We start from the raw sequence: 25,009 nt of genomic DNA on the forward strand, positions 1-25,009 counted from the left end.
AATCCTCCTGGTTTAAACACTTCAGTGTGCTGATCAGATACAGGAAGAGCTTCGCTGGAGAACGGATAGAAACAGACAAGTAGAGAAAAGGTGAGGAACTGGCAGGTGAAGTTATGAAATACTAATAGAGATTATGGGTTGTAGACAAAAGTGAGGCCTTAGAGAGACACTGATATTAGGACATGAGAAGCATTGGAGGAGGTTTGGCATGGAAAAGGAGAAGCTATTTTGAATACTTGGATCTTGTGTACATTTTTTGTGTCATCTCTGGTGACCAGATTTAAATGGGGTGCATCTAATATGCATCTGATGTGTTTTATTTTATTCTGTTAATATGTACGGTGTGCCCTGGAACAGCACTGGCCTTGAATGTAAAATCAAAGCAGGTACTGACAAAATGCCATTTATTAAGCTTGAGATAATAACTAGCAACAAGTGCTTGCAGAAAGATGTTGATCAGAGTATTCATATACCATATTCGTAATGTTACTACAGCATTTGCATAAGTAGTCTGTGCAAATACAAGTCGATATTGAATATTTTCTTGATTTAGAGACAATTGTTTGTGAAAATCACAGAACATTCGCCGTTTTTTAAATACTCACAATTTAACCAGGTGTTGGCCTGTATCTATTTGAATTTTTGCATTATAAGGAGATTTCATTGCACTCCTATAATGTATATAAAAAAACAGACAGGAAGACTTTAAACAGTGCAAAAGCTCAGAGGAAGGAGCAAATCTACACTGCAGGCCATACAGATGGATCAACTACATCAGAAATGAATACATCATGTCATTATGTCATCTTAATTTTTTGTGTAGGCATGACTGACAGATTATCACCGGTACGAATCGGAATTGTGGGATATGGACATTTAGGTAAGTAATATTGAAACTAGACAAACACTATTTCCTCCTCTGATCCAACATACAGAAAATAAACCCTGGAGCATATTACTAATGGCTTGTATCATTCAGTAGTGGGCGGTGAATTTCACACCTAGGTCTTCAGTGATGTCCAACCTGAATCAATCCACCTCTTAATACCATCATTATGACGCCAGTGTAATAGAAAAAACATCAATATTATAGAGAAACGCAGTATAACAAAACGCTGCATCACTGACAGGTATCTCATACAGTTAGAGTGAATGTCAGTACGAAAGCAAGAAACCCAATGAGCATAATTTAACAATGTCTCCTTTCACTGCAGCCACAGCTGTGCCACCTGCATACATCATCTCTAGCAGATGCATCAATATTAACCTCAAAATTACCCCAGTTTTTCGTGCATTTTTCCGTGCATTACAGTTGTTTCTTGGGATTTTAAATGAAGGCAAATGTTATTGGAAACAAAACAAAAACGTATAAATGTTCCATGATAAACGTTACCAACTGTTTTGAACTGTTTGGCTGACTTTCTTTTACAATGCCCAGCTTTTCTTCTTTTCTGTCAGCCATTGTGGAATAAAAAAAAAAAAAAAGCTTCTATTAAATCTACATGAATATATTTGAGCTTGTGCAGTTCACTGCAAATGGAGGTTACGAGTTTAGTGCATTCTCTGACCATTCAATAAAAAGAATAGACTATTGGGAGAAATTTAATACATATTCATGTACAAAAAGATGTAAGTCACTGATTCTCAGCAGAGGAGGCCTTGCTGGCCCTGGCCCTGCAGATATCAGGTGTCCCCAAACTTTAGCAGGCCACTCAATATCTTTCAGTCCAAACCATGTAAACCATATCAACAAAAAGTATTTCTAATAAACCAATTTACCTACTGACAAGTCCTTTGGACATCATGTAGGAATCATAATACATAAACACACAAGGCAAAATCTACACATAAAATAAGTCCCAAGACCTAAGCAATTTTAGAGTAAGTCATGAAAAGATCTTTTAGCTCTGTTGTGTATTGTGCAGGTCAGTTCCTGGTGGATCGCATACAGAAGGAAGGAAATGAAGTTGGAATCGGTTTGGCTTTTGTTTGGAACAGAAATGCAGATAAACTCAGGGGCTCAGTCCCTAAAGATCTCATACTGACCGAGCTCTCTAAGTTTATGCACAAGTACATGCGCACACACACACACACACACACACCCCACACACACATTCTTAGTATCATGAATACTTCTTGATACTTCTTTTTTTTTTACTTTTTTTACTTCTAAGATTAAGACGACATTTCTTAATCTTGTTCGTACATTTCCAGGAACGCTGATGTGATAGTGGAGGTCTGTCATCCACAGATAGTCAAAGATTTCGGAGGGCGATTCTTATCACATGCACACTTCCTGGTAATGGTGACATGTTGCTTTTTTCTAGGTATGATGACTACATTTGAGAGCTGTGCGGTTAATTCGAAATGTTTCCTATTTACAGGTCGGCAGTCCCTCAGCTCTCTCGGATTCTCAGCTAAATCAGGAGCTCAGACTCACAGCAAATCAGCATGGACACACACTTTATGTGCCCAGCGGTGCATTATGGGGTGGGCAGGACATTCAGAGACTGAATGACAGGGGATTATTAAAGGCGAGGAGTGTTTTACTTACAGTAATATAATATTACTACATAACGAAGTATGAACAGCACTCTTGTACTTTTACTTGTACTACATTTTGATCTAGACTCTTTAATATTTTTACAGAACCACACCCAGTTAATTAAACTTTGCTCAATTTTTTTGCCTGTCAGTCTCAGTGTTTGTTTCATTCCACTTCAGGCCCTCTCCATCCGCATGTCCAAACACCCGTCCTGTTTCCGTCTGGCTGGAAATCTGCTCTCTGATTGGTCAGAAGGAGAAGGAAGGCGTGTGATTTTTCATGGCTCTGTTGCTGAACTCTGCCCTATCGCCCCTAACAATGTGAACACCATGGCAGCCGCAGCCATCGCTGCATCGACTCTGGGCTTCTGTGGAGTCACTGGAGAGATTGTGTCAGATACAGCGTAAGAAAAGTTTACATGCTGTTTAAACATTTTTTTCACATGGGTCAGGTGCTTTACCTAAACAGGATTTTGCTTCCAATTGTAATATTTTGTTTGGCCTCTTTACAATATTCAGCTATCCAGGTTGTCCATACCAAGTGTAATTTTAGATTTCTAATCTTATTATTCATTGTCTGCTTTTGTAGCTCATTTATCTAAAAATTTCAATTCAATTTTATTAGTATAGCACTTTCAGCAATGGACATTGTTCTCAACAGGTCCCACAGTTTTGATATGTGTTTTCCTTGACACTTTCCTGCTCACCACAGTGGTACAGAGCGATCATGTGACTAATTGTAGGTTTCCTGTCAGCTCGAACAAGCCGAATCTCAGACCACTTTCATTACCGAGGTTTTTTTTTTCTTCCACTAGCAGTTCTGCTGCTTACAGTCTATGCTTTGTCTTTTCACATCATTCTGTATAAAGAAAAGGCTTTGCGTGACTATTGTAAGGAGTTTCTGGAATAGTTCATGCTGCCACATGATGGACAGATTGGATAACTGCAGGTGTACAGGAGTACATGAGATACAGCTAACAAAAATGTTGTTATATTCCAACAACATGTATAATATAACACCATTGGGTTAACAACTAGTTTTAAGAAATGAATTTTTGTTATATGCACATGTGCAGCTGTATTTTAACATGAATTTAAAGATACTTCAATTAACCAAAATATTAAGGTAGTAATTTGGGTTCAAATTTAATTCTAATTTAAAAGGGGCTTGGACTGATGTTATGTGTAGAAACTTATAGAATAGTTTTTTTCCTGGTTACATAGAAATGTCAGGGCCTTGTTATATAACATGGTGCATAAACACAGTCATGAGGACTGTAAAGGAGAATCTCCAGACACACACACACACAATGAAAGGATCTTAAATGATTAATTAAAATGTTTACCCTTAATTATTTATTCATATATTTACCTACAAAAAAAGGTGTCTGTTTACTTCTATATATTTGTCCTGAAGTGAGGAACAGGTCCAATCTATTTTAACCAGAAATCTCCATTTTTTGTTCATCTCATATCGGAATTCTGTGTTGTTGGTGTTACTCAGTCTGGCTGATTATCACCTCGTGGAGGTGGAAGTGACCGGCTCGGATGGCTTCTCTGTCACAACGGTGAGGCGTAACCCTGCCAAGCTGGGAGCAGTTACAGGCAGTGCCACCTACACTTCATTCTGGAGCAGCTTACTGGGTACGAACCACGAACACAACAGAAATGTTTAATGCTCCAAAAGATGTGTGTACGTAAGAGGTTCAAATGTATTGTCTTTCAGTTTGCAAAGGTCACGGAGGAAGAGTCTATCTGTGCTGAAAAAGAAGAGTAGATGCTGCAGAAGAACACAAAATAGAGGTGGTAGAATAGATGTATATTTATTTTAATTTGTTCTACAACCGATAGATTTTCCAAACGTTGTATTTGTGCACATTACAATACATACGCTTCAGCATTATTTCCACATTCATTTTAAAGTAGGCTCCATTATTTCTGTGTATAAGTGCAGTCGTTATGAAGAGAGTCTATTCACAAACTGTCTCTATTCACAAACTATTTATCGTTGCAGCAAGGCGACGCTTAATCATTTTAGATTGTATACGGTGATATGAAAGAATTGTCAAAAACAGAGAAGTTTTCTTCCTCTGTTGTGCCTTGGTTACTATAAAACTTGGACAAGTCTCTAGAACAATAATGAAATAATAAAAAAAGATCAAAAGGGTTCAGTGGTATTGCAGATTGCTTTGTATCTGTATTTTTCCTGATGCTGGTTTGTGGTAAAATGCTCTGCCTCGTCTTACAATCCCACTTTTTTTTATTGTAATTTTTATTTCTTAGTTTAACAGGCTTTCTAGAGGTATAGAGAAACATTCCTCACACAGCAACTGGCTAATATTACTATTATTAACATTTCATATTGAAGCGACAGGCCTTTCAGAGGCGAATAAAATTATTTGAGTCTACTAGCAAGTGCGGAAGACGTCGTTTCACCTATTTTTTCTTTCTAAATAAAATACAGTATCTCTTCATGTGAACAGTATATTTTTTTTCTCAAATAAATACCTCGGTTTACTTTTCAAACCCCGGAAATACCCAACAAGAAGTGAACAGCAGTGCTTTCGTGGGTGAGAAAGTGTGTATATTTAGTGTTAGTTTTTCTCAGGTAAATCGACTGCCAGGCTTTTGCCCTTGATCGGCAGAGTGAGAGGTTGCCGGATGTTAACGCGATCTTTCTCAGCCTCCAGGTCTTCGTCGTATGCCTCGTCCTCGTCCTCAGCCTCGCTGTGATGTGGGGACGAATGGAGCGAGTGGGCAGGTGAGGGTGGCACCGAGGCAGGACGAGGGTAACGGAAGCCCGTAGTCTGGAGGAAAAAAAAATTGAAAACATTATGTGTGAGAACCACATGCTTTCTCACATAATGCATAATAAGGAGATATTTACAGGGGCGGGTTTTGAGGTTTGGAGCAAACTGTGTATGTTTACAATTAGGATTTAAAAGAAAAAGCTTTTTTCAGAGCAGAAAAAAATAAAGACACCTGAAATAAAGGAAATTTTAAATTGCTTGTCTGTATTGCATATATTGTCTGATTATTACAGACCTGTAAACAAAAACAATTAATTTCTTTAAATCCGCAAATTATTAATTTAAGTGATTTTAAAATACACCATCGCTTACTGAGGTTGGATCCTGGGCCTCGTACACAAAACTCTCGGGGAAAGCTTTGGCCAAAGCCATATGGCGAGCGGAGATATAATACTGCAACAGAAAGAAACAGTCAGCAACTTCATATGCATTCAGTGAAATGGGTTTAAAATTATATAAATAATGGAAAGAAATGCAAATTTGTAGGCAAGTTTAGTTACTTTGTAAAATGTGTGTGTGTGTGTGTGTGTGTGTGTGTGTGTGTGTGTGTGTGTGTGTGTGTGTGTGTGTGTGTGTGTGTGTGTGTGTGTGTGTGTGTGTGAGTGTGTGTGAGTGACTAACCCGGCCCAGGTATCTCCAGTCCAGCAGGTCACTGAGGCGTTCTGTGCGGTTCCTCTGGATGATCCGCTGTCTGCGGCTTTGCTGGCAGAACTGGAACAGGAAGGAGGTCAGCTGGTTACATGACTCATCAACGCTGCGAAACTGCCGATCCAGAATATAAATCCCTGAAAGAAAAACGAAATGACAGACAAACAAACACAGAGAGAGAGAGAGGGAGAGAGGGAGAGAGGGAGAGAGAGAGAGAGAGAGAGAGAGAGAGAGAGAGAGAGAGAGATAAACAGAAAGACAGGATTATTTTTAAAACATTTAATTCTTACCACAAAACAAGACACACTATCACAATAAATGTGTAGCCTTTTAATCGAAGAGCCTTCATATTTGTTCTGTGTCTCACCATAAGAAGTTGGGTCAGCTATGTGCTCCTCCATAAAACAGCCGAACCCTGAGAGATTAGTGGAGACAGAGGGAATCCCCATCACAGTACACTCCGCTGTGTGTGAGTGTGTGTGAGAGAGAGAGTGAAAAGAAGAAAGACATCAGACCCTCACATGTCACACAAGTAGTTTTTACAAAGCATTTTATATACTCTAGATCTCAAGCAGACAAGAAAGCCCACAAACTGTTTGCTGAAGACGACCTGTCCATAAGCATGAATTACTGGAATCATGTCCTGTGGTCTAATGAAATAAAATTGTTTGGCTCAGATGGTGTCCAGCAAGCTAACTGTAGAATCATGATCTGGGGCTGCATGATTGATGCTGGTACTGCTAAGCTGCAGTTCACTGAGGGAAACATGACTACATGGGCCGAATGGCATTTTTCCAACATAAAAATGACCCCAAACACACCACCAAGATGACAATTGCCTTGCTGATTAGGGTAAAGGGAAAGTTGAAGGAGTGGCCAATTATGTCTCAAGACCTGAACCGCAGGCGGAAGGTGGAGAAACCCCATGTGTCAAACACCCAGCAGCTCCATGATGTCATTATGGATCCCAGCAACAACCTGTGCAGCTCTGGTGAATTCCATGCACAGGGGGATTAAGGGAGTGCTGGATAACAATGATGCTCACACAAAATATTGACACTCTGGACACAGTTTTGACATGTTCACTTAGTATGTATTCACTTTTGTTGCCAGTTATTTAAACAATAATGGGTGATTGTTAAGTTATTTTAAGAGGACAGTAAATCTGTACTGATAAACAAGCTGCATAATGACTACTCTAAAATATATCCAAGATTCAGTTTTGTTGTATTGTCTCGTGAGAACATATAATCAAATAATTGCTGAAATGTGTATGCACTTTTGTGAGATACTGTAGGTAATTAAAAATTTAATTATATGTATAACAGTAATATAATATGCATGTTCTTGCACTTGACAATATATTTCCCCCTCCCTAGACCTCTGAAAAATACAATAAAAATTATTTTTGCAATTAGTAATGTCTTCAAGTGTAAATTAAAAAGTGTGTCAGCATAATACAGACTTGTTTACTGAAGACTACTCCAATATACACAATATTTTGTGTACTAGTTGCAGCCATAGTACTTTTAATTCTTGAACCTTCTGCCTACATTAGATTCAAGTTTGTTTATCGGATAACCGTTTCAGAATTAACATGGTGTGGATTAAAACTAGATTCAATTCACGTAACTGGTCCAACAGGCTAATAAGCGTGTGAACTCAATAATAAAATGTAATAAATGCACTATTTAGCCAAAGAAATTCAACTAAAGAGCCGATGAATTGCATTCTGCAGCTTCTCATTTCTTACACAACCACATCAGGAGACATATCCTGTGTTTTACAAGGAGCAAATTATTTGCTCGAATCAATAACAGAATACCGGCTTGTGAAAATGGCTGGAATCGGGTTAGGAAATGTTCGATGCATTATAAAAAAAACTGGAAGGATCGTGACAAACAGTCAACTTAAAACAAAATCTTGAATGATTGTAATTCGAGATCTTTAAAACATTGATACAGTAGAATCAATGCTTAATTAGTGAAAGTAAGATCAAAAGCTTTCAGCAGTGTTTCCACAAAAAAGATAATAATGTCAAGGTTCATCATGGCTTTCAGAAAGAAGGGAGAAATGTTTTATTTACCCATGAACTGACCATCCTGACCTGTAGTCTATCTACAGCAAGTGGTGCTGGACTAAGGCCAGAAAGATAGTGAAGGACCTCAGCTATTCAAACAATGGGCTGTTGTCTCTGTCGGAGAGGATTACAAGGAGCTTTTTATTTTTTTATTTTATTTTTTTAAATGTGGCCTGTTATCAAAGTTGAAGAGAATGTAGCTAAATAATAGTTATTTTTTGGCCATTCAGTGTATTATAAAAATATTAATGATAATGTTGGGTGTTTAATAAGATTTGGGGCACTGGGACAAAACCTGACACTTGGCAGAAAACACTTTGAAAGCTCTGGCTCAAATATTGGCTTCAATAAACTATATTGCCAAAAGTATTGAGTCACCTGACATTTCCAGCCGTATCTGGTTCTTTCCCAAAGTTTATAGGATGTTGTTGGGTGCAGTAGCATGAAATTTTCCCTTCACTTGTCTGTCAACTAGGAGACCAAAACCTGTTCCAGCATGATAATACCCAAGTGCACAAAGCAAACTCCATTAAGATATGCTCTGCATGGGTTGGAGTGGAAGATCTCTTGCTTTAAAGCTTTGATGTAAATCCTATTAAACACCTTTGGGGTGAACTGAAACGCTGACTGCACCCCAGGCCTCCTTACCTTACCTACATCAGTACCTGATTTTACTTACACCATTGTGTCTGAATCACAAACCTCCACAAGCTCACTCCAAAATCTAGTGGGACATCTACCAAGATGCTCAAAAAGAACATACGATATTCACGACTAGGTGACCCAATACTTTTGGCAATATGGTGTATGAATTAAATGGATCAGAATAGTTCAATAATGTGTGTCTATGCTTTTATAACTAACCTGGTGTGTATCCCCAGGGCTCGTAGTATGAAGGAAAAACTCCAAGATGGCAGCCTCTTACAAACTCCTCATAGTCCATAGGCAGCAGCGGCGAGGTGGAGGAAAGGAACTCTGGATGGAAGATGACCTGACACAGAAAAAGTGTGTGTGCTTAGTAAGGCTGCCTCGTACCCGAATTGAGTGTATAAGCGTGTGTACGTACCTTGACGCGATCCTGAGCGCTATTGAAGAGGCCGATGCGGCGGATGGAGCTGAGGATGGGGTCTGAGTTGTCCTCCAGCATGTTGTGGGTGCAGACGGGAGGAAGACACTGGCGCTGCGTAGCAAAGATTGCCCGCTTCATCATGGTGAAATCCTCCTTGTCCAACATCTTTGACACCTCTGGAAGCTGCCCACTGACAGAGAGAAAGCTTTGTATTCAAGTCTTTGTTAAATAAGCATTTAAAAAGGGAAATTTAAAAAAACGCACACTCACACTAGCAGCGATTCGTAGAGTTTCTTCCCAAAGCGCTCTTTCACGGTATGGGCCGTATCCCTAAATAAAACAAAAAACACATGTTGGTACAAACTAAACTGGTTTATCTAACAAGTTTTTGGAAATGTTTTGCAAATTTTGGTTTTCTCAATTGATTAATTACTGACCGATTTATTTGTTTATATATTTACTCGCTTTTATTCAAACATATTTAGTTGCTTATGTACTTGCCTACTTAAATATGTATTATTCAGAATTTAACTGTATTTATTAAAAGCGTAAGAGCTGCGCTTAAAATCATGTTCGGCTTCTCCATTTAGACCGGTCCATTTAAAAAAAAAACCTCTTCTGTCAAATTCACATTAAATCATCTATGTGAACAATAATCACAGCAGTCCTTCAGGCCTCAGCTTTCCTTTTAACTACGGAAGGATTCAGTGTGCATAATAATAACATTTTTTGTCAAAATTTGTCACATACACATTCGTACAGTACGACCCATAATATGTACGATAAGTAAAGTTTTATACCAATAAGATTGCAGTAAATTGGTACAGTCGTGCCCAAGTATTAAAAGCAGTCTTTTACCAAAATCCACAAGGAAAATTTACCTACAGGAATGTTTCAATTTAATTTAATTTTGCTAGAGAGTATAATGTTTGGATTGTGGGGTAATAGAAATGGGTCATGTGGTCTGAGGCGTCCAGATTTACCTTATTCCAAATCAATGGGTGCATCAGGATAAGAACGGAAGGACAAAGCGATGCACCAGTCATGCATAGCACCTGGAGTAAAGGCCTCTGGGGGAAGTGGTGGGATCTCTGGTGGCAACCAGTTCTGGACTCAATAACATTTGGAGGCAATAAATCTGACTTCGGCTGTTTACCTTAATTTTACCAAATGTTTAAGTTAATGCTCCTTACAAAACTAGTCAAAGAGTTGAGTCATGAGTTAAAAGCATCTCACTCTGAGCGCAAATAATAATTATGAATTAATCAAGAAGAGTTCACTTCTTTTAAACCTTGTGATATCCTTCATTCATTAATTTTCTAAGCAGGCCCCCGCCTTCGACTGCTGCCCAATCCTCACAGCACCGTCCCTTACGGTCCCTCCTGCAGGTGGTGAGCCCACGGGAAGGCGGCCCCACGTCACTCCGACGTCACGAACCTTGATATTTCCCCCGTAAGGGACCCCCGGAGCATAGAGGGTTAAGGGCCTTGCTCAAGGGCCCAAGAGTGGCAGCCTGGCGATATCGGGGCTTGAACCCCAGACCTTCCGATCGGCTGGAGCGCCTTAACCGCTGGAGCCACCACTCCCCCCTTGTGATATCTATATTAATAATTTAAAGGACTAATCAAAAAAACTATTTTGATGTAAAGTTTGTACATTCGGAAGAATGGAAGTTTAATTTTATTAAAATGACACCAAAGAGCAATTGATATTTGTGGCAAATGTGTGGCTGCGTTTGGCCGAGGGATATTTTGTGCATGGAGGCGATTGGAAAGGATCACACACCTGTACATGATATGCATTACGAGAGGAGGGAGAGTGAAGGAGGCACAAGAGCAGAGCAAAAAGAAAGAAATGACTAGAGACATACATAATGTATATGTATGTATGTATGCCTGTATACAACATGTATGTATGTATGTATGTATGTGTGCCTGTATGAAATCACTGGAGAGAGACAAGAGTAGCAAGAATCAAAGTAAAGCTAAATAAACCTGGTTATCTTGGGATTTATAACCTGCTTCCTGTTCCTTCCTCCTCTGAGTTTAGGTTTTATTAGGGCATAAAAACTATGCTTGTATAATACTTGTGATCGTTTTAACTAGGCCTACGCTAATTAAGCCTAAACTATACGCTAAGTCTGTTAGCAGGTTAGCGGTCCTCATAGTGCGTCATGATTACCAGAGCTGTTTCCGTACGGCTTGACCCTTCAGTGTCTCCACGTTGAAGTTGTTGGTGCGAGCGGGCATGATAAAGAACGCGATGACTGTCACCTGACTGTGGTTTACCTAAGGATACACACACGCACAACAAGCAGAAGAGGTTTCAGGTGTGTTGTGTGATTCACTTTGATTTGTTGTATTTGGTACATGATAGAAAAGCAATTTATTTCACATACCCTCAGTAAATAGTTGAGTCTGGCCAGGGCTTCGAGGAAAACGTCAGCTCCTTTGTTTGAGAACTCATAGCGTCCGGCAATGAAGAGGAACACGGTTTTATCCAGGTTAAAATCTAAATGCCTGCATGGAAACAACAAGGTTTTAATATTAGCCATGCACCAGAGTGTGAGTTTTGTGTGTGTGTGTGTGTGTGTGTGTGTGTGTGTGTGATCCTCGAACCCGTAGAAATGGCCTCTGATGAACTCTTGAATGCGAGCTTTGCTCTGAGCGTGGAGGTTCTGAAACTCGTGCATGGCTGAGAACTTTTTCACATTCAAGCCGTTCGGAGTCACAATATCTATAAAGAGAATGAAGAGCGAGGATGAGAGGAGAAGTAAAAAAAAAATATGTTGTTTACAAAACAAACAAAAAACAACAGGCTAAAACTAGTTTCTTGTGCAACAGAGGACCACGTGCAAATGATAAAAAGAGAAAACCCGTAAACAGCTGGTGTAAACACAAAGGCCTCATGCTGTGTTGAACTAAAGCTCGAACCACAAAATCTTTGATCATTTGACCACTGACTGGAAAAAGATTTCCTCTTGGATTACACACTCTGAAGTCAGGAAGCTCTTCTCAGACCATGCATGGCATCATAACGACAATGATAACCGACCTTCTCAGCCGCTCCAGCGACGGAAAAACTACCCGGAAAAACTATCAGTACAGACTTTTGCAGATAGTCGATAGTCCCTGTAATCAACTATCAGTGCTGATTAATCGGTAAAAACCAATGGACCGCTAGTACAGAGTTTGTTTATAAATATCCTGACAATGGTAAGAATTCTACCCCTGCAGGATGAATGACAAAATAGATCCCTACTTCTTGCTATGGAGGAGTTGGAGAGGTTAGTTTTTCTATGTATAGGTCTGGATGGGTGAAATTTGTACTCTTTTGCACCTGTGCTCATTTTATTTAGACTATTATTTAACACATCGTTTTTCAGATTTAGTTTCGAATTTTGAGCTGCACTCAAAGTATGACACTACCCCTAGACGAACTTTCAGTTCTTCTCTAAGAACAAGGAAACATGGACACACACACACACACACACACACACACACACACACACACACACACACACACACACACACACACACACAGTGTAGAGATGAGGTTTCGATTCTAAAGTATCTCTTTCACATGCCATAAATTACTACAAACTCTTTATACACATTGTACATTTAAAGATGTTTAGGTTTTTAAGATTGATGTTAATGAACGAGAAGGAGGTTCACCTGGTTTTCTTTTTAGAAGGTGTTCAGCCTCGATGGCTGTGATTTTAGAGACAGTGGTGAAGACGTGAGCGCAGCGTGCTGCAGCGCGCTCTAAACAGTAGCGGTGATAAATCTGTCTATCCCCTGCCTCCTTGTCGACATTAAACTACAGAGAAAAAGAGAAGTTTATATACATTATATATATATATATATACACACACACACACACACACACACACACACACACACACACACACACACACACACACACACACACACACACACACACACACACACACACACTCTCATGGCCAAAATTGTTGGCACCCCTGAAATTATTCCAGAAAATCAAGTATTTCTCACAAAAAAGTATTGCATTAACACGTTTTGCTATTCACATGTTAATCCCCTTTGTGTATATTGGAACAAAACAAAAAAAAAAGGGGGGGGGGGAAAGCAAATTTGACAATGTCACACAAAACTCCAAAAATGGGCCGGACAAAATTATTGGCACCCTTAACTTAATATTTGGTTGCACACCTGTTGGAAAAAATAACTGAAATCAGTCTATAACCATCAATAAGTTTCTTGCACCTCTCACCCGGAATTTTGGACCACTCTTACTTTGCAAACTGATCCAAGTCTCTCATATTGGAAGGGTGCCTTTTCCCAACAGCAATTTTAAGATCTCTCCACAGGTGTTCAATGGGATTTTGATCTGGACTCATTTCTGCCCACTTCAGAAATCTCCAGTGCTTTGTTGTAATCCATTTCTGGGTGCTTTTTGAAGTATGTTTGGGGTCATTGTCCTGCTGGAAGACCCAAGATCTCGGAGCAAACTCAGCTTTCTGACACTGAGCCCTACACTGCGCTCCAAAATCCTATGGTAATCCTCAGATTTCATGATGCCTTGCACACACTCAAGGCACCCAGTACCAGAGGCAGCAAAACAACCCTAAAACATTTTTGAACCTCCACCATATTTGACTGTAGGTACTGTGTTCTTTTCTTTGTAGGCCTCCGTTTTCGGTAAACAGTAGAATGATGTGCTTTACCAAAAAGCTCTATCTTGGTCTCATCTGTCCACAAGACGTTTTCCCAGAAGGATTCTGGCTTACTCAAGAACATTTTGGCAAACTGTGGTCTTGCTTTTTTATGTCTCGGTGTCAGCAGTGGGGTTTCCTGCTATAGCATTTTATTTCATTTAAATGTTGACGGATAGTTCGCGCTGACACTGATGCTTCCTGAGCCTGCAGGACAGCTTGAATTTCTTTGGAACTTGTTTGGGGCTGCTTATCCACCATCCGGACTATCCTGCGTTGCAACCTTTCATCAATTTTTCTTCTCCGTCCATGCCCAGGGAGATTAGCTACAGTGCCATGGGTTGCAAATTTAGGCAAATCTAGATCTCTGAAGATGGACTTGTAACCTTGAGATTGTTGATATTTTTCCACAATTTTGTTTCTCAAGTCCTCACAAAGTTCTCTTCTGCTCTTTCTGTTGTCCATGCTTAGTTTGGCACTCACAATGCAAAGACGAAGTGAACTTCTCTCCTTTTTATCTGCTTTCAGGTGTAATTTATATATTGCCCACACCGGTTACTGCCCCAGGTGAGTGTAAAGGAGCATCACATGCTTAAAACAATCTTATTTATCCACAATTTTAAAAGGGTGACAATAATTTTGTCCAGCCCATTTTTGGAGTTTTGTGTGACACACACATACATACACCCACTCACCTCTGCTAAGTTGTTGTAGAAGTCGACGTTCCCGGCACACAGGTATCGGCCGAGCAGTGTGGCATGTGTGGTGAAAATGGTTGCTACAGGCAAGTGCCTCTGTCGGCATAAGACAAGCCCCAGGCCGGCCAGCCACTCGTGAAAATGAGCCAGGATATGTGGAGGATCTTCACACTGGGCCGCATACTAAAACACACACGCAACAGAGACGAGTACTAATGATGTACAAGCATGCAAAATAAACAGCCAACACACTCACAAACAAACACACACCTCTCCGAGCAACCAGGCAGTGAGGAAGCCGAACAGGACGGCGTCGTTGGCCTCACGATCAAACCAGGGCACGCCGATGGCACAGTTTTCCCATAATTCACTCTTCCAGCGGTCCAGAGACCAGGCGGTGAAACCGACATCCAGCAGGATCACATACGGAGAGCCTTCAATCAGCCAACGGCCAAAATACACCTACATAACCACACACAAACACACACATTGTGATTTTATCTAAACTAATGCAACACAGTAATGCATAATCTATTTTCCAGATAATAGTTCATAATAGAAAATATTTTAAAATGGTTGCTAAAATGTGAGGGGTGTACTCACGTGTGAGATACTTAAAAAATGTGCTTTATTTAATGGAACTGAATGAAACCGGTGCCATTTCTTAATTTTTTTTAACTATACCGCTGTTTCTTTGAATATATATCGCTTTAGACCTGCGTGAATTCTAACATGCATCTGGGTTCTCTCAGCACGAGCTTTGTTTACCCTTTTGCCTGGATCTAATATTACAATTCGTGAAGAGATAAAAAGGCTTATCGCCTGACTCCATTTCAAGTGTCAATTTAAGACTATTTTATTGACATTATTGTTTTCATAACATACTGTTGAAAAATCGGTGGAGAAGAAATGCAGATTAAATACAATCAAATGCAAGGTGCCAGTGTAGGAGAAAGTGTAAAAAGGTTTGCACTAATTGTGTACAATAAAATAAAATATAAAGAAAAATAAAGTACAGAAAATGTATATAAAATAAAATAAAAATTCTCTCCCTTATACACACAGACACAAACATTCAGCCAAAGGTCTGAAATAGACTCCAGTCATGGTGTGAGGCATTGATATAGCTTGTAACCTTTTAGACATGCATACCATGGAGATGGGCACACACACACACACCTCTCAGAAGGTTTAGGATTTCAGATTTACGTTGGTGAAAAGAGTATTGTGTGTGTGTGTGTGTGTGTGTGTGTTGTGTTCGTGATCACATGCATGTAAAAAGATAGATATATGACCACTAAATGAATATAAAATGGAATCTAAAAAAAGAGAGTGTGTGTGTGTGTGTGTGTGTGTGTGTGTGTGTGTGTGTGTGTGTGTGAGCACGTCTGTATACCTTGCAGCCACTGCTGTTCATCTTATCGATAGTTCTCCTCAGTGCTGCGTTCGGAGGCTCAATCAATTCAACCTGGGTCCTGACATTGGACTCCATATAGGGCCCCACTAGAAAGTAGTTTTCTCCCCATTCCTCACAGGTCAAACGCGCCTTCGTCTGGATCACAGTGTAGATGCCTCCAACTGCCCCACACACACACACACACACACACACACACACACACACACACACACACACACACACACACACACACACACAGAGAGAGAGAAAGAGAGTGTCACTGAGTCTCAGTTTATGCAAGCTGAGGCCAAAGCATGGTGCGGTTGCTGAACATCACAGCACTTTTGTCATTTGACTGCTTTATTTATTTATTTATTTATTTATTTATTTATTTATTTATTTATTTATTTATTTAAGCATTCCATATCAGTAAGAAAGTGTTTACATCACTATTAACATTCTGTAATGGAGAAGCAAATTGAGGAACAAGGATATTTGTAATTGCCATAAAATCTGAGATTTAAAATAGTTTTTAAAATAATGTATTGTTGTTATTATTATTATTATTAATAATAATAATAATAATAATAATATTTAAATCAGAAAGAGCTTTATTTACAAGTATGTCCGCACATGAATTTGTTTTGGTGACTATTATTATAAGCTATTATTATTATTATTATTATTATTATTATTATTTTGTGATTTACATCCTGTATTTAATTATATTTTTTGGAGTGAATTATTACTGTCTATTTTCCTGTAACAGCTTATATTGCAGTGTTTCATTCACCTAATACCACAGAAACTTGCCACTAATGGCCATTTTTTATTGATCAACAAACACTTTGTAGATTTTAACACTTCATACAAAGAAGTTGCTCTCACCCCTTCCATTATAACAGCTATAAACATTCATTCGCTCAGTAGCCTCCCCTTTTGTCACTATTATGGTTCATAACAAACAAGTAAAACTCGAAATTTCCTAAAATAACAGAAAGGAAGCCAGTGAAGTAAAACATACGACCTTGCTTTGACCTTGGCCCTATTTTGGTTGATTTTAGAATCTAGCTAGTTCATGCACATAAATCCAGATGCATAAATAGATGAACTCAGTCCCAGACTGGAAAAATGGAGCTTTGAACTCCAGAATATGGACCTACAATATCTCTGAATGACAAAGCTATTATGGAAGAACTATTCCACATTTACAGAACTGTTCCACATTTGTAAGATAAGTGATTTATAAAAAAAATTAATGGTTGAGGGTTAAAGGCCTTGCTCAAGGGCACGGCATTGGCAGGTTGGTGGTGCTGGCCTTTTCCTATGGACATTTGACAATGCTGTGACCTTTATCTTGTTGTGATTCTCTCTTTCTGTTGTGAAATTGAATCTGTTTGTTGAATCCAGATCAACCAGACATACATTTGATCAGTCCTTCATGAGATATTGAGCTAGTGAGAATCTCTACCACTTTCCCTCTACTACATGGTGGAAATGGTTGATCTGCCCAACCTTTCAAGCAACCCAGTCAGCAAACAAATTTGGCCCAGATTTGGCATTCATCTGGCCCAGCTGGCATTCATCCGGCACTGGCATACAGCATGTGGGCCAAACATGGCCAGGTTTGACAGAGGTGGTATACCGATTTTAAGGCGGCTCACAAGACATGGGCCAGATGTCATTTTGGGTATTAAACTTGTCTGGAATCCAGACCTGGTCCACACTAGGACCGTAATTCATTGCGGTATGTGGGCCAAGCAAAAGCTGGTTGTGTGGGCTGGAGCTGGGCCAGAGAAAAATTGCTATGTGGGAATTACCAAGAGTTGTTTATTGGAAAGTAAAAGGTATTTATTAAGGACATCTCTCATCCCAATCATGGACTGTAGAGAAGTTTGCACTGCCACCACAAATAGTCTTGAGAACAGCATTTTCTCCTCAGCTGTGCTAACAGTGAACTCAGAAACTAACCATTTCCATTAGACTGCCCTTTGCACAGCTGCATCTACTGTATGTATCTACATCCATGCCTCCTCACCTCATCTACACCTTACCTTACTTTCCTAACAACCTTAGGGTTAAATGAGCACAAATCTCCACAAGCACACTCCAAAATCTAGCAGTACATCTTACCCAGAAGAATGGAGGATTTTATAATAGCAATAGGAACCAAAACATGGAATGGGATGTTCAAAAACCCCATAATCTTATGATCAAGTGTCTTCATACTTATAGTGCATCCATAACCATACTATTTAATTGACTGGTGCAACTTGATGACTGATGTGACACGAGTAAAAGGCACACTGTGCAGGAACTAGATTCTACTACACTTTTATTCGTATTTTAAATGCACAGTATGGACCGTTTCTCAGGGGAGAGAAATATAACAGGCACGTGTCAAAGTCAGTCGAAAGGACATGCAACTAGCAGTTTTCAACCTGTAACTATGTATATCAACTTCTCCCGATAGCTAATTTTATTTATGGACTTCTGGAACGCTGGAGCACTCCTGACAGGATTAGCTCAGAGTTTAAATTAAAAAAAGCAAATCACAAGATCTTGGCTAGAATGACACGCACAGCTGTTAAATCGTAAATCCGTCATATAGCAAAATGACAATCTGTAATGCTGGTATTATACAAAAACAATAATAATAATAATAATAAAAAAAAATACATATTGCCACTGCATATGATAAAATACAGGGCTCGCCTTTAAACACCTTTAAATACCTTTATAAATATTATGACTTTTGACTTTATATGAAACATGTCCCTGAGCACACAACCCAGAACAGATGCCTTCTATGCTATAGATGGACATTTTACCTTTATTGGCCACCTCCCATGCGATTTCGAACAGGACCGCATCCTCCAAATCGAACTCCTCGTCCCACTCCTCTAGACCCGACAGGGAGGTCACGGAGAAACTGCGTGCTAGCGGCATGCTGCGTGAATACAGGAAAAGGGTCACTAGGACACACTAACAGAACTAGAATAGAACTAGAAGAACTTTCATGCCTCAACGCACAAAGGTTCTCATTAAAATGCTGAAAATAATTGCACAATAAAATCAACATATTTAGATTGTTGTACCGGACGGAGTGGTACAAAGAGATGTGTGAGGCCCAGGATGGGAAAATGAGGCTTGTTTGTGGTGAGTGCATACTAATAAGCAACTGAGCCCGACATAATCTGCATGAGAAGGATGGCATAGTTATTTTAAAAAAGGCTGTACAGTTTTTTAGAGTTGTTTACGAAGGGCTGTTTCTCTTGGGAATGGCGTTTACATGTTAAAAACTTATTTTACTATTGTAAGAGTCTCACAGACAGGCAGTGCATGCTACATTATCATCCATCTCCACTGATCTGTTCACAAATGGACATCACAATGCATTGCAGTTCACACCAAGGATAATGAATGCACTTGTGAGCAGATCGTATACCTTATCTTATACCACTGGAGGAAGGATGTTGCATAAATTTATTACTAAGTTACCAAACAAACATAATTTTGACGATTAGTTGTGCTTCTGCTAGGGCAGTGATGCAGTTTTGTGTTCACACTACACAAGATATTGGCTCCCTATTCATTCTTGAGACGTATATCTACAGAAGCTGTGGCCAGATTCTATCTAGCTAAAAGCACCATCATGCGTAAAGTATACACGTCGATCTATAATGCAGGCTTAAAAATCATCAATTGGTGTAGTCTGGATGCAGACCGTGCAAAGTATTTCAAAACAACTACTTAAAAAACAAAACAAAAAAAAAAAACACTTAAGCAGAGCTGATAAATATTGGTAAAAAAAAAATTGCCATAGGTAAGCAAATGTGGCCCATGTTTAAAAAAGTAATTAAAAAGTTTAAAACCATAAGTATCACCATCAATCAGTCATGTCAGATCCTTCCTGGGACAAAATAAACGAGACAGATCAGACATTTACCCCAATTTTTCTTTAACATCCAAAGAGTGAAAGCATCATTTTGAATTAAAAATAATGAGGTAATACCAGGTCAATTTTGATACTTTTATTTATTACTAGTTACACAAAAATATATTTTCTGCTCCTATCAGAAAATCGATGCTCTCCGATACACTCGTCACGATCCCACCCCACCCCTGAAGCGTAAAGCGCATGCTCCATGGCGTTTTATTTTTCATATGTCAAAGTGTAGCACGTTACATTCGTGTTTCACCTTTAGTGAATAAAAAGCAAAAAGTGTTTCTTTGCAGATTTGTTCTTTCCCCATACCCATGATCGCTCATCAAAACAACCCCAGAAAACCAATACGGAACCTCAGACTTGGTCATGAAATGTGTGGGGTGATGAGATACTCGTTTGCATATCGCAGGCTCCTGCATCACAATGGTGAGAATGATTAATAAAATAATATAAAAGAGTCAAGTATTACATTATGAATTTCACTCATGATCAGGGTTCAACTCTAAAATCGTGACATTTTTTTGGAATCGTTTTTATGGTGCGGCAAACAAAAAACATTTTGCGAACGTCAGTTTTGCAAGTGGTAGCACATAATTGATAGGAGAAGTCAAACAGACTGCTTCAGGGGGCTACAAGCAACTCAAATAACCGCTCTGTGTAATGTAAAATGTAATTGCTTAGAAACTTAGAAGCTAGAAGTTTAGAAGCTAATAAACACGTACTTCATGTAAAAAGTTTCAGACATGCAGAAAGATGATAACAGTCTAAATAGAGATTGGTTGAGAAATTGCGTTAAAGAAAGTGGAATTTGAAAGCAAGCCAAGGCAACACTCCTCAATAATAATATTTATCCACTTCTCACACCTAACAAACTAGTAGAAACAGCATGATGAAACAATGAGGATTTACAACACAATGTAAATCACTTTCGGCTTGCAGGACACACACGCCCATACACACCACACCCCCTCTCTTCTTTACGCTACATTCACATTACAAGCACATATTAAATTATAGTGCTTAGATCTGATCTGATTTTCTGCTCTGATGGTTTAAAAGAAAGTTTTTTAATGACTGTTAATGTGCCGGTAGTGTGAACAGGTCTGATCTGAACCAACCGGAACACCTGTACAAACCAAATCAATACCACAACGCATCCATCATTACGGTAAAAAAAAAAAAAAAAAACGGCAAAGTGTTGCATCATTAATAGTGTACAAGAAGAAGTAGAAAAAAATAAGAAGTAGCCATGCCTCATGTAACATGACTCACAGGAAGTTACATCACTTCTCTACCCAGAGGGCGAATACAAGGACATGTACAATTGTCTCGTTTATGAATTGAAAGTGTCGGGAAAGCCTTAGCACACACTTGTGTTTTTAATAATGTTAGCATTATAAAAAAGACAAATACATTTACAATCCCAGTGTATTTAGGGAGCATCCAAAGTACATCCAAACATGAGCACTGTTTACCAATGAATGTATACAGTACCCGATTGCGCAATCGGCTTTCTAGCGTTTCAAGGTGAACCGTTTCATGTGACTGATGAAAAAAGAAAAAAGGTACGCTGATGATCGAATGGCCCACGACCCGGCAGCACAAGCCTTTAATGCGAAAGGTTACATGTTCGGGAGGTCTTCAGGCAGCTTGTCAGCTGTTCATGATAAGGGACAGAAGGTCAGATGAATAGCTTTAAAAATCCTCACAGGCCTTACTGGGATTTCGGTCATAAAAGGCATGTGAAGAGAGGCGTCAATGCACATTTGTGTCATGTTAGGAACACACACGTCTTAGTATATATACATTCAACATAAGCTTTTCATAAATAAGTAATAGTAGACACATCTGACTAATATGAAAAAAGTCTGACTAATATTCGTCATCTGGCCTTTCTTGCATGTCATATGATGACTATCACTTTTTCTTCTTTGAATGAGTTTTAAAATTTGCATATAGGGAAATCATCTGATCTTTTACATACTTACTATAAATAAATACTACTTTAGAATGGCATTCTAGGAGGTGCAAAATAGTAATCCATATGTAGTATCAGTCATAGAAAATTAGATGCATGTTAAAAACTTGTCATAGCCAATTTTACTATAAATTCAATATCATAAGTTAAGCAGAATAAAGCAAACCAACCGCACGATCAAACATCTACAAGCAAAAGTTTTTGACCAACGTTTGATGAAACAAAATCTAAACATTCTCAAGAGATGTCAAACCCAGGGTGGCCTTGTTGCACACCAGAGCTTTACAAAAGATCTCTGACAGATTGAGCATCAAAACTGAGGACCGGAGCTTTTAGGAGCAATGACAGAACGTGGATTGTTATGTTGAACAATACTGGTGGTGAAAAAATAAATAAATAAATAAAACCTTGCTTAAACCCTCATCACCCTTAAACTCACTATTTGGCCCAGACGTTTTGTGAGGACTCACTTTTAATACATTAAAGGCGCCTTTTGCCTTTTAAGGAGCGTGCATGATAATACACACACAGGCGCGCGCGCGCGCGTTTAGGAGACTGTCAGTGGGGTTTGGTGTACGTGCCTCCTCGCCACGCGGAACCCGCTGACGTCACGGCGAACCGCAACAACAGCGTAGCTTCATTGTATCTCGACAGGAGCGCACAGGCTGAAGCATCCCGGGTTTTCTACTTCATCTTCGGTTCGGTTTTCTCCCTCCCATTGCTTTGACAGGCAATATATAGAAGTCGGCTATGGGTGCCAAGGGAGGGGGCGTGGCGTATTCTGTCGCGTATTCTGTAGGTCAAAGCAACCTAAAACGGCGTGACAATAGGTTCATATGTATAAGACCACGGCGGAATATCCATGATCTGGATGTTTGCATGTAGGAAAATGAAAAAAAAAAAAGAGGTTTGAACAATCATGATAAGGAAATTCGAGGAAGGTTAAAAATAAAACAAACATACATACAAACAAACAACAACAACAACAAAAAAATGATGCCCAAGTGCGCGTGCAGATGGGCATTCAAAATGAACGCTTCCCTTCGAGCCAACACATATATTTGACACGCAAAGCGTACGCGACAAACAACCCGACACACACACACATCACAGTGTTTTGTTTTCTCCCTCCGTGCGCGAGCGTTATCACGCGCTAACTAAATAAATAAAGCGCGATCCAAGAAAACGCGACGACGCAAGGTCAGCCGCTTACCCTGCAGCCACTGCGTCCGGTCCTCGCGCAGAAACACGGCGAACGCATCTGCGCCAATCAATCAGCTACTGGACCACTTGGTGGGCGTGGCGTGGATACGTGAAGGGGGCGTGGTCGTGGCGCAAGAGGCGGGGCGCGAGCTGATGTTTGAAATGCATAAAGGCAAAAAAACATCTGAACGCATAACTATTCATCTTTACTAAAAGCTTTATTCCACGCGTGCGCGCGCACAAACACACAAACTAGGCGTACTACAGTATTGCATATCTGTTGTATGTCCACCTTCTTTTTTCCTCCTACACCAGTCAGAGAGATCAGCAGTGTGTGAAATGTGATTGGCTGAATTTTTGCTTTGCGTTCATCTGATTGGCTAAGCGTCATGTCAGCTGGGATTTGGCAGCTCGTGAGGAACGTGACTGGTTTTAAACAGCTGGCTTCCTTACTTAAATAATCCGCTTCCTTTCACATAGATGTAGATCTTATCCTGTGCCAGTTGCTGTGGACTGGGAGAGATGGAAAGTAATGAGTTACTGTACTTAAGTAGATTTGTCTAGTATAAGTACTTCACTTAGTTTTGGTGACATGATCAATACTTGTTATTGCACGTCTTTTTCTACCTCTGGTGTATTATTTCCTGGTTCTCACACACCACAGATGAAGCAAGGCAGAAGGCAACATGTGTATGACTAACGTAGATGAGACAGAGGGGGTCAGTGATGTAAACATGACTCATGAGACATTTCTGATCACCTGATCCTCATCATCATCAGCTTTGCTTGTGTTTTATATAGTGGATTCTCAGTCCATTCATTAGATAACAAAATGTGCAATTATTTTGTATTTATATATTATGATGTGAGGTCCATTTACCAGCATGACACTAAAACAGGTATTATTAATCGACATGTTTTACTTAAGGATGTACATGTCAGTGCCCAAACTTCTTAACTTGAGTAAAAAAGTATAGTCAGTACTTACACTTTTACCGGAGTCTTTTTAAACATGAGTATCTGTATTTCTACTTGATGGAAGAATGATCTGACTAGAAATGTTGTCTATATGTTTATTCTAACTTGCTGTAATGTCTGGTGAATTATTATCAAAAGTGACAAATTCATTGACAGTTTAAATACAGAGTAAAAGACAAAAAACATGGTTAGTAGTAAAGGCATTGGACTTTGCACATTAGACTTTGGATCTGAAGGTTCAAATACGAGCCACAACAAGCTGCCACTCCTGGTCCCCTTGAGTAAGGCCCTCAACCCCATAGATAATCGGAGTATGTAAATAAAGTTTCCAGCCGACTGAGACCTGACAGTGAAACATGTTATACTTCTATATGGAGGGCACGTTGTAGCTCAGTGGTTAAGAAATTGACCTGGTTTGGAAAATTGAAATCTCAGCACCATCAATCTGCCATTGCTGAGCCTTGAGCATGGCAGTTAACCCTCAACTGCTCAGCTGTAAGTCACTCTGGATAAGGGCATCTGCTAAATGCAATAAATGTAAATTTAAGTTCCATGGAAGCACCCAAAAGTACAGCGAATACACAATCTTTATAAATCTTCTGCCTCCTTGTGTAACACCCATCTTTTTTATTTGCCGATCATTCCCTTATCCACCACCACCATCTTCAAATGCCCAGGTTCTTTCCATTTAAATAAACAAATGGTTGCGATTCCGTCCATTGCTATTATATATTTTTTTAATATTATATGATTCACTCATGGCTGCTTCATCACCCTCTGTTTTTGATACATTTCTTACTCTTGGCAAATCACCCCTCAGGAATAAAATATATTGTGTTCATTACTGCTTCAAGCAGGTTTTAATCACATATTAATTACTTCTTTGAATATACTGATTTGGCTGTATAGCACAAAAATATATTGAATGTATGACAGAAACACATAATAAAAAAGGTT

General features: G+C 39.4%; 2 protein-coding genes across 2 annotated transcripts; one reads left to right on the plus strand and one right to left on the minus strand.

Annotated features, from left to right (window-relative positions):
* On the plus strand, positions 1–4,711 carry aspdh (aspartate dehydrogenase domain containing). The gene is made up of 8 exons (XM_083567430.1): positions 1–90; positions 824–880; positions 1,926–2,070; positions 2,215–2,299; positions 2,385–2,534; positions 2,725–2,948; positions 4,049–4,188; positions 4,271–4,711. Exons 2-8 carry the CDS (start codon positions 826–828, stop codon positions 4,306–4,308), a joined length of 837 nt encoding a protein of 278 aa, XP_083423556.1. The 5' UTR covers positions 1–90; positions 824–825; the 3' UTR covers positions 4,309–4,711.
* gys1 (glycogen synthase 1 (muscle)) lies at positions 4,352–25,005 on the minus strand. Its single transcript, XM_083567350.1, has 17 exons — positions 24,319–25,005; positions 23,085–24,126; positions 18,776–18,894; positions 15,945–16,126; positions 14,819–15,010; positions 14,546–14,731; positions 12,829–12,973; positions 11,770–11,887; positions 11,550–11,670; positions 11,333–11,439; positions 9,422–9,481; positions 9,149–9,341; positions 8,947–9,073; positions 6,370–6,465; positions 5,976–6,139; positions 5,667–5,747; positions 4,352–5,351 (listed from the first exon to the last, which is right to left on the minus strand). Exons 3-17 carry the CDS (start codon positions 18,891–18,893, stop codon positions 5,139–5,141), a joined length of 2,103 nt encoding a protein of 700 aa, XP_083423476.1. The 5' UTR covers position 18,894; positions 23,085–24,126; positions 24,319–25,005; the 3' UTR covers positions 4,352–5,138.
* Between the last annotated feature and the right edge of the window lie 4 nt (positions 25,006–25,009).

The sequence above is a fragment of the Silurus aristotelis genome (assembly GCF_946808225.1).
Source record: "Silurus aristotelis genome assembly, chromosome: 17".
NCBI classification, from domain to species: domain Eukaryota; kingdom Metazoa; phylum Chordata; class Actinopteri; order Siluriformes; family Siluridae; genus Silurus; species Silurus aristotelis.

Bases quoted from the DNA above. Each gene is read 5' to 3' on its own strand.
- aspdh (XM_083567430.1), top strand. From the start codon at position 826: ATGACTGACAGATTATCACCGGTACGAATCGGAATTGTGGGATATGGA. The intron at 881-1,925 runs GTAAGTAATATT...TGTATTGTGCAG, and splicing joins TGTGGGATATGGACATTTAG to GTCAGTTCCTGGTGGATCGC. The intron at 2,535-2,724 runs GCGAGGAGTGTT...ATTCCACTTCAG, and splicing joins ATGACAGGGGATTATTAAAG to GCCCTCTCCATCCGCATGTC.
- gys1 (XM_083567350.1), bottom strand. From the start codon at position 18,893: ATGCCGCTAGCACGCAGTTTCTCCGTGACCTCCCTGTCGGGTCTAGAG. The intron at 11,888-12,828 runs GTGAACCTCCTT...TTCTCTTTATAG, and splicing joins CCTTCTAAAAAGAAAACCAG to ATATTGTGACTCCGAACGGC. The intron at 6,140-6,369 runs GTGAGACACAGA...TTTTTCTTTCAG, and splicing joins AGCTGACCCAACTTCTTATG to GGATTTATATTCTGGATCGG.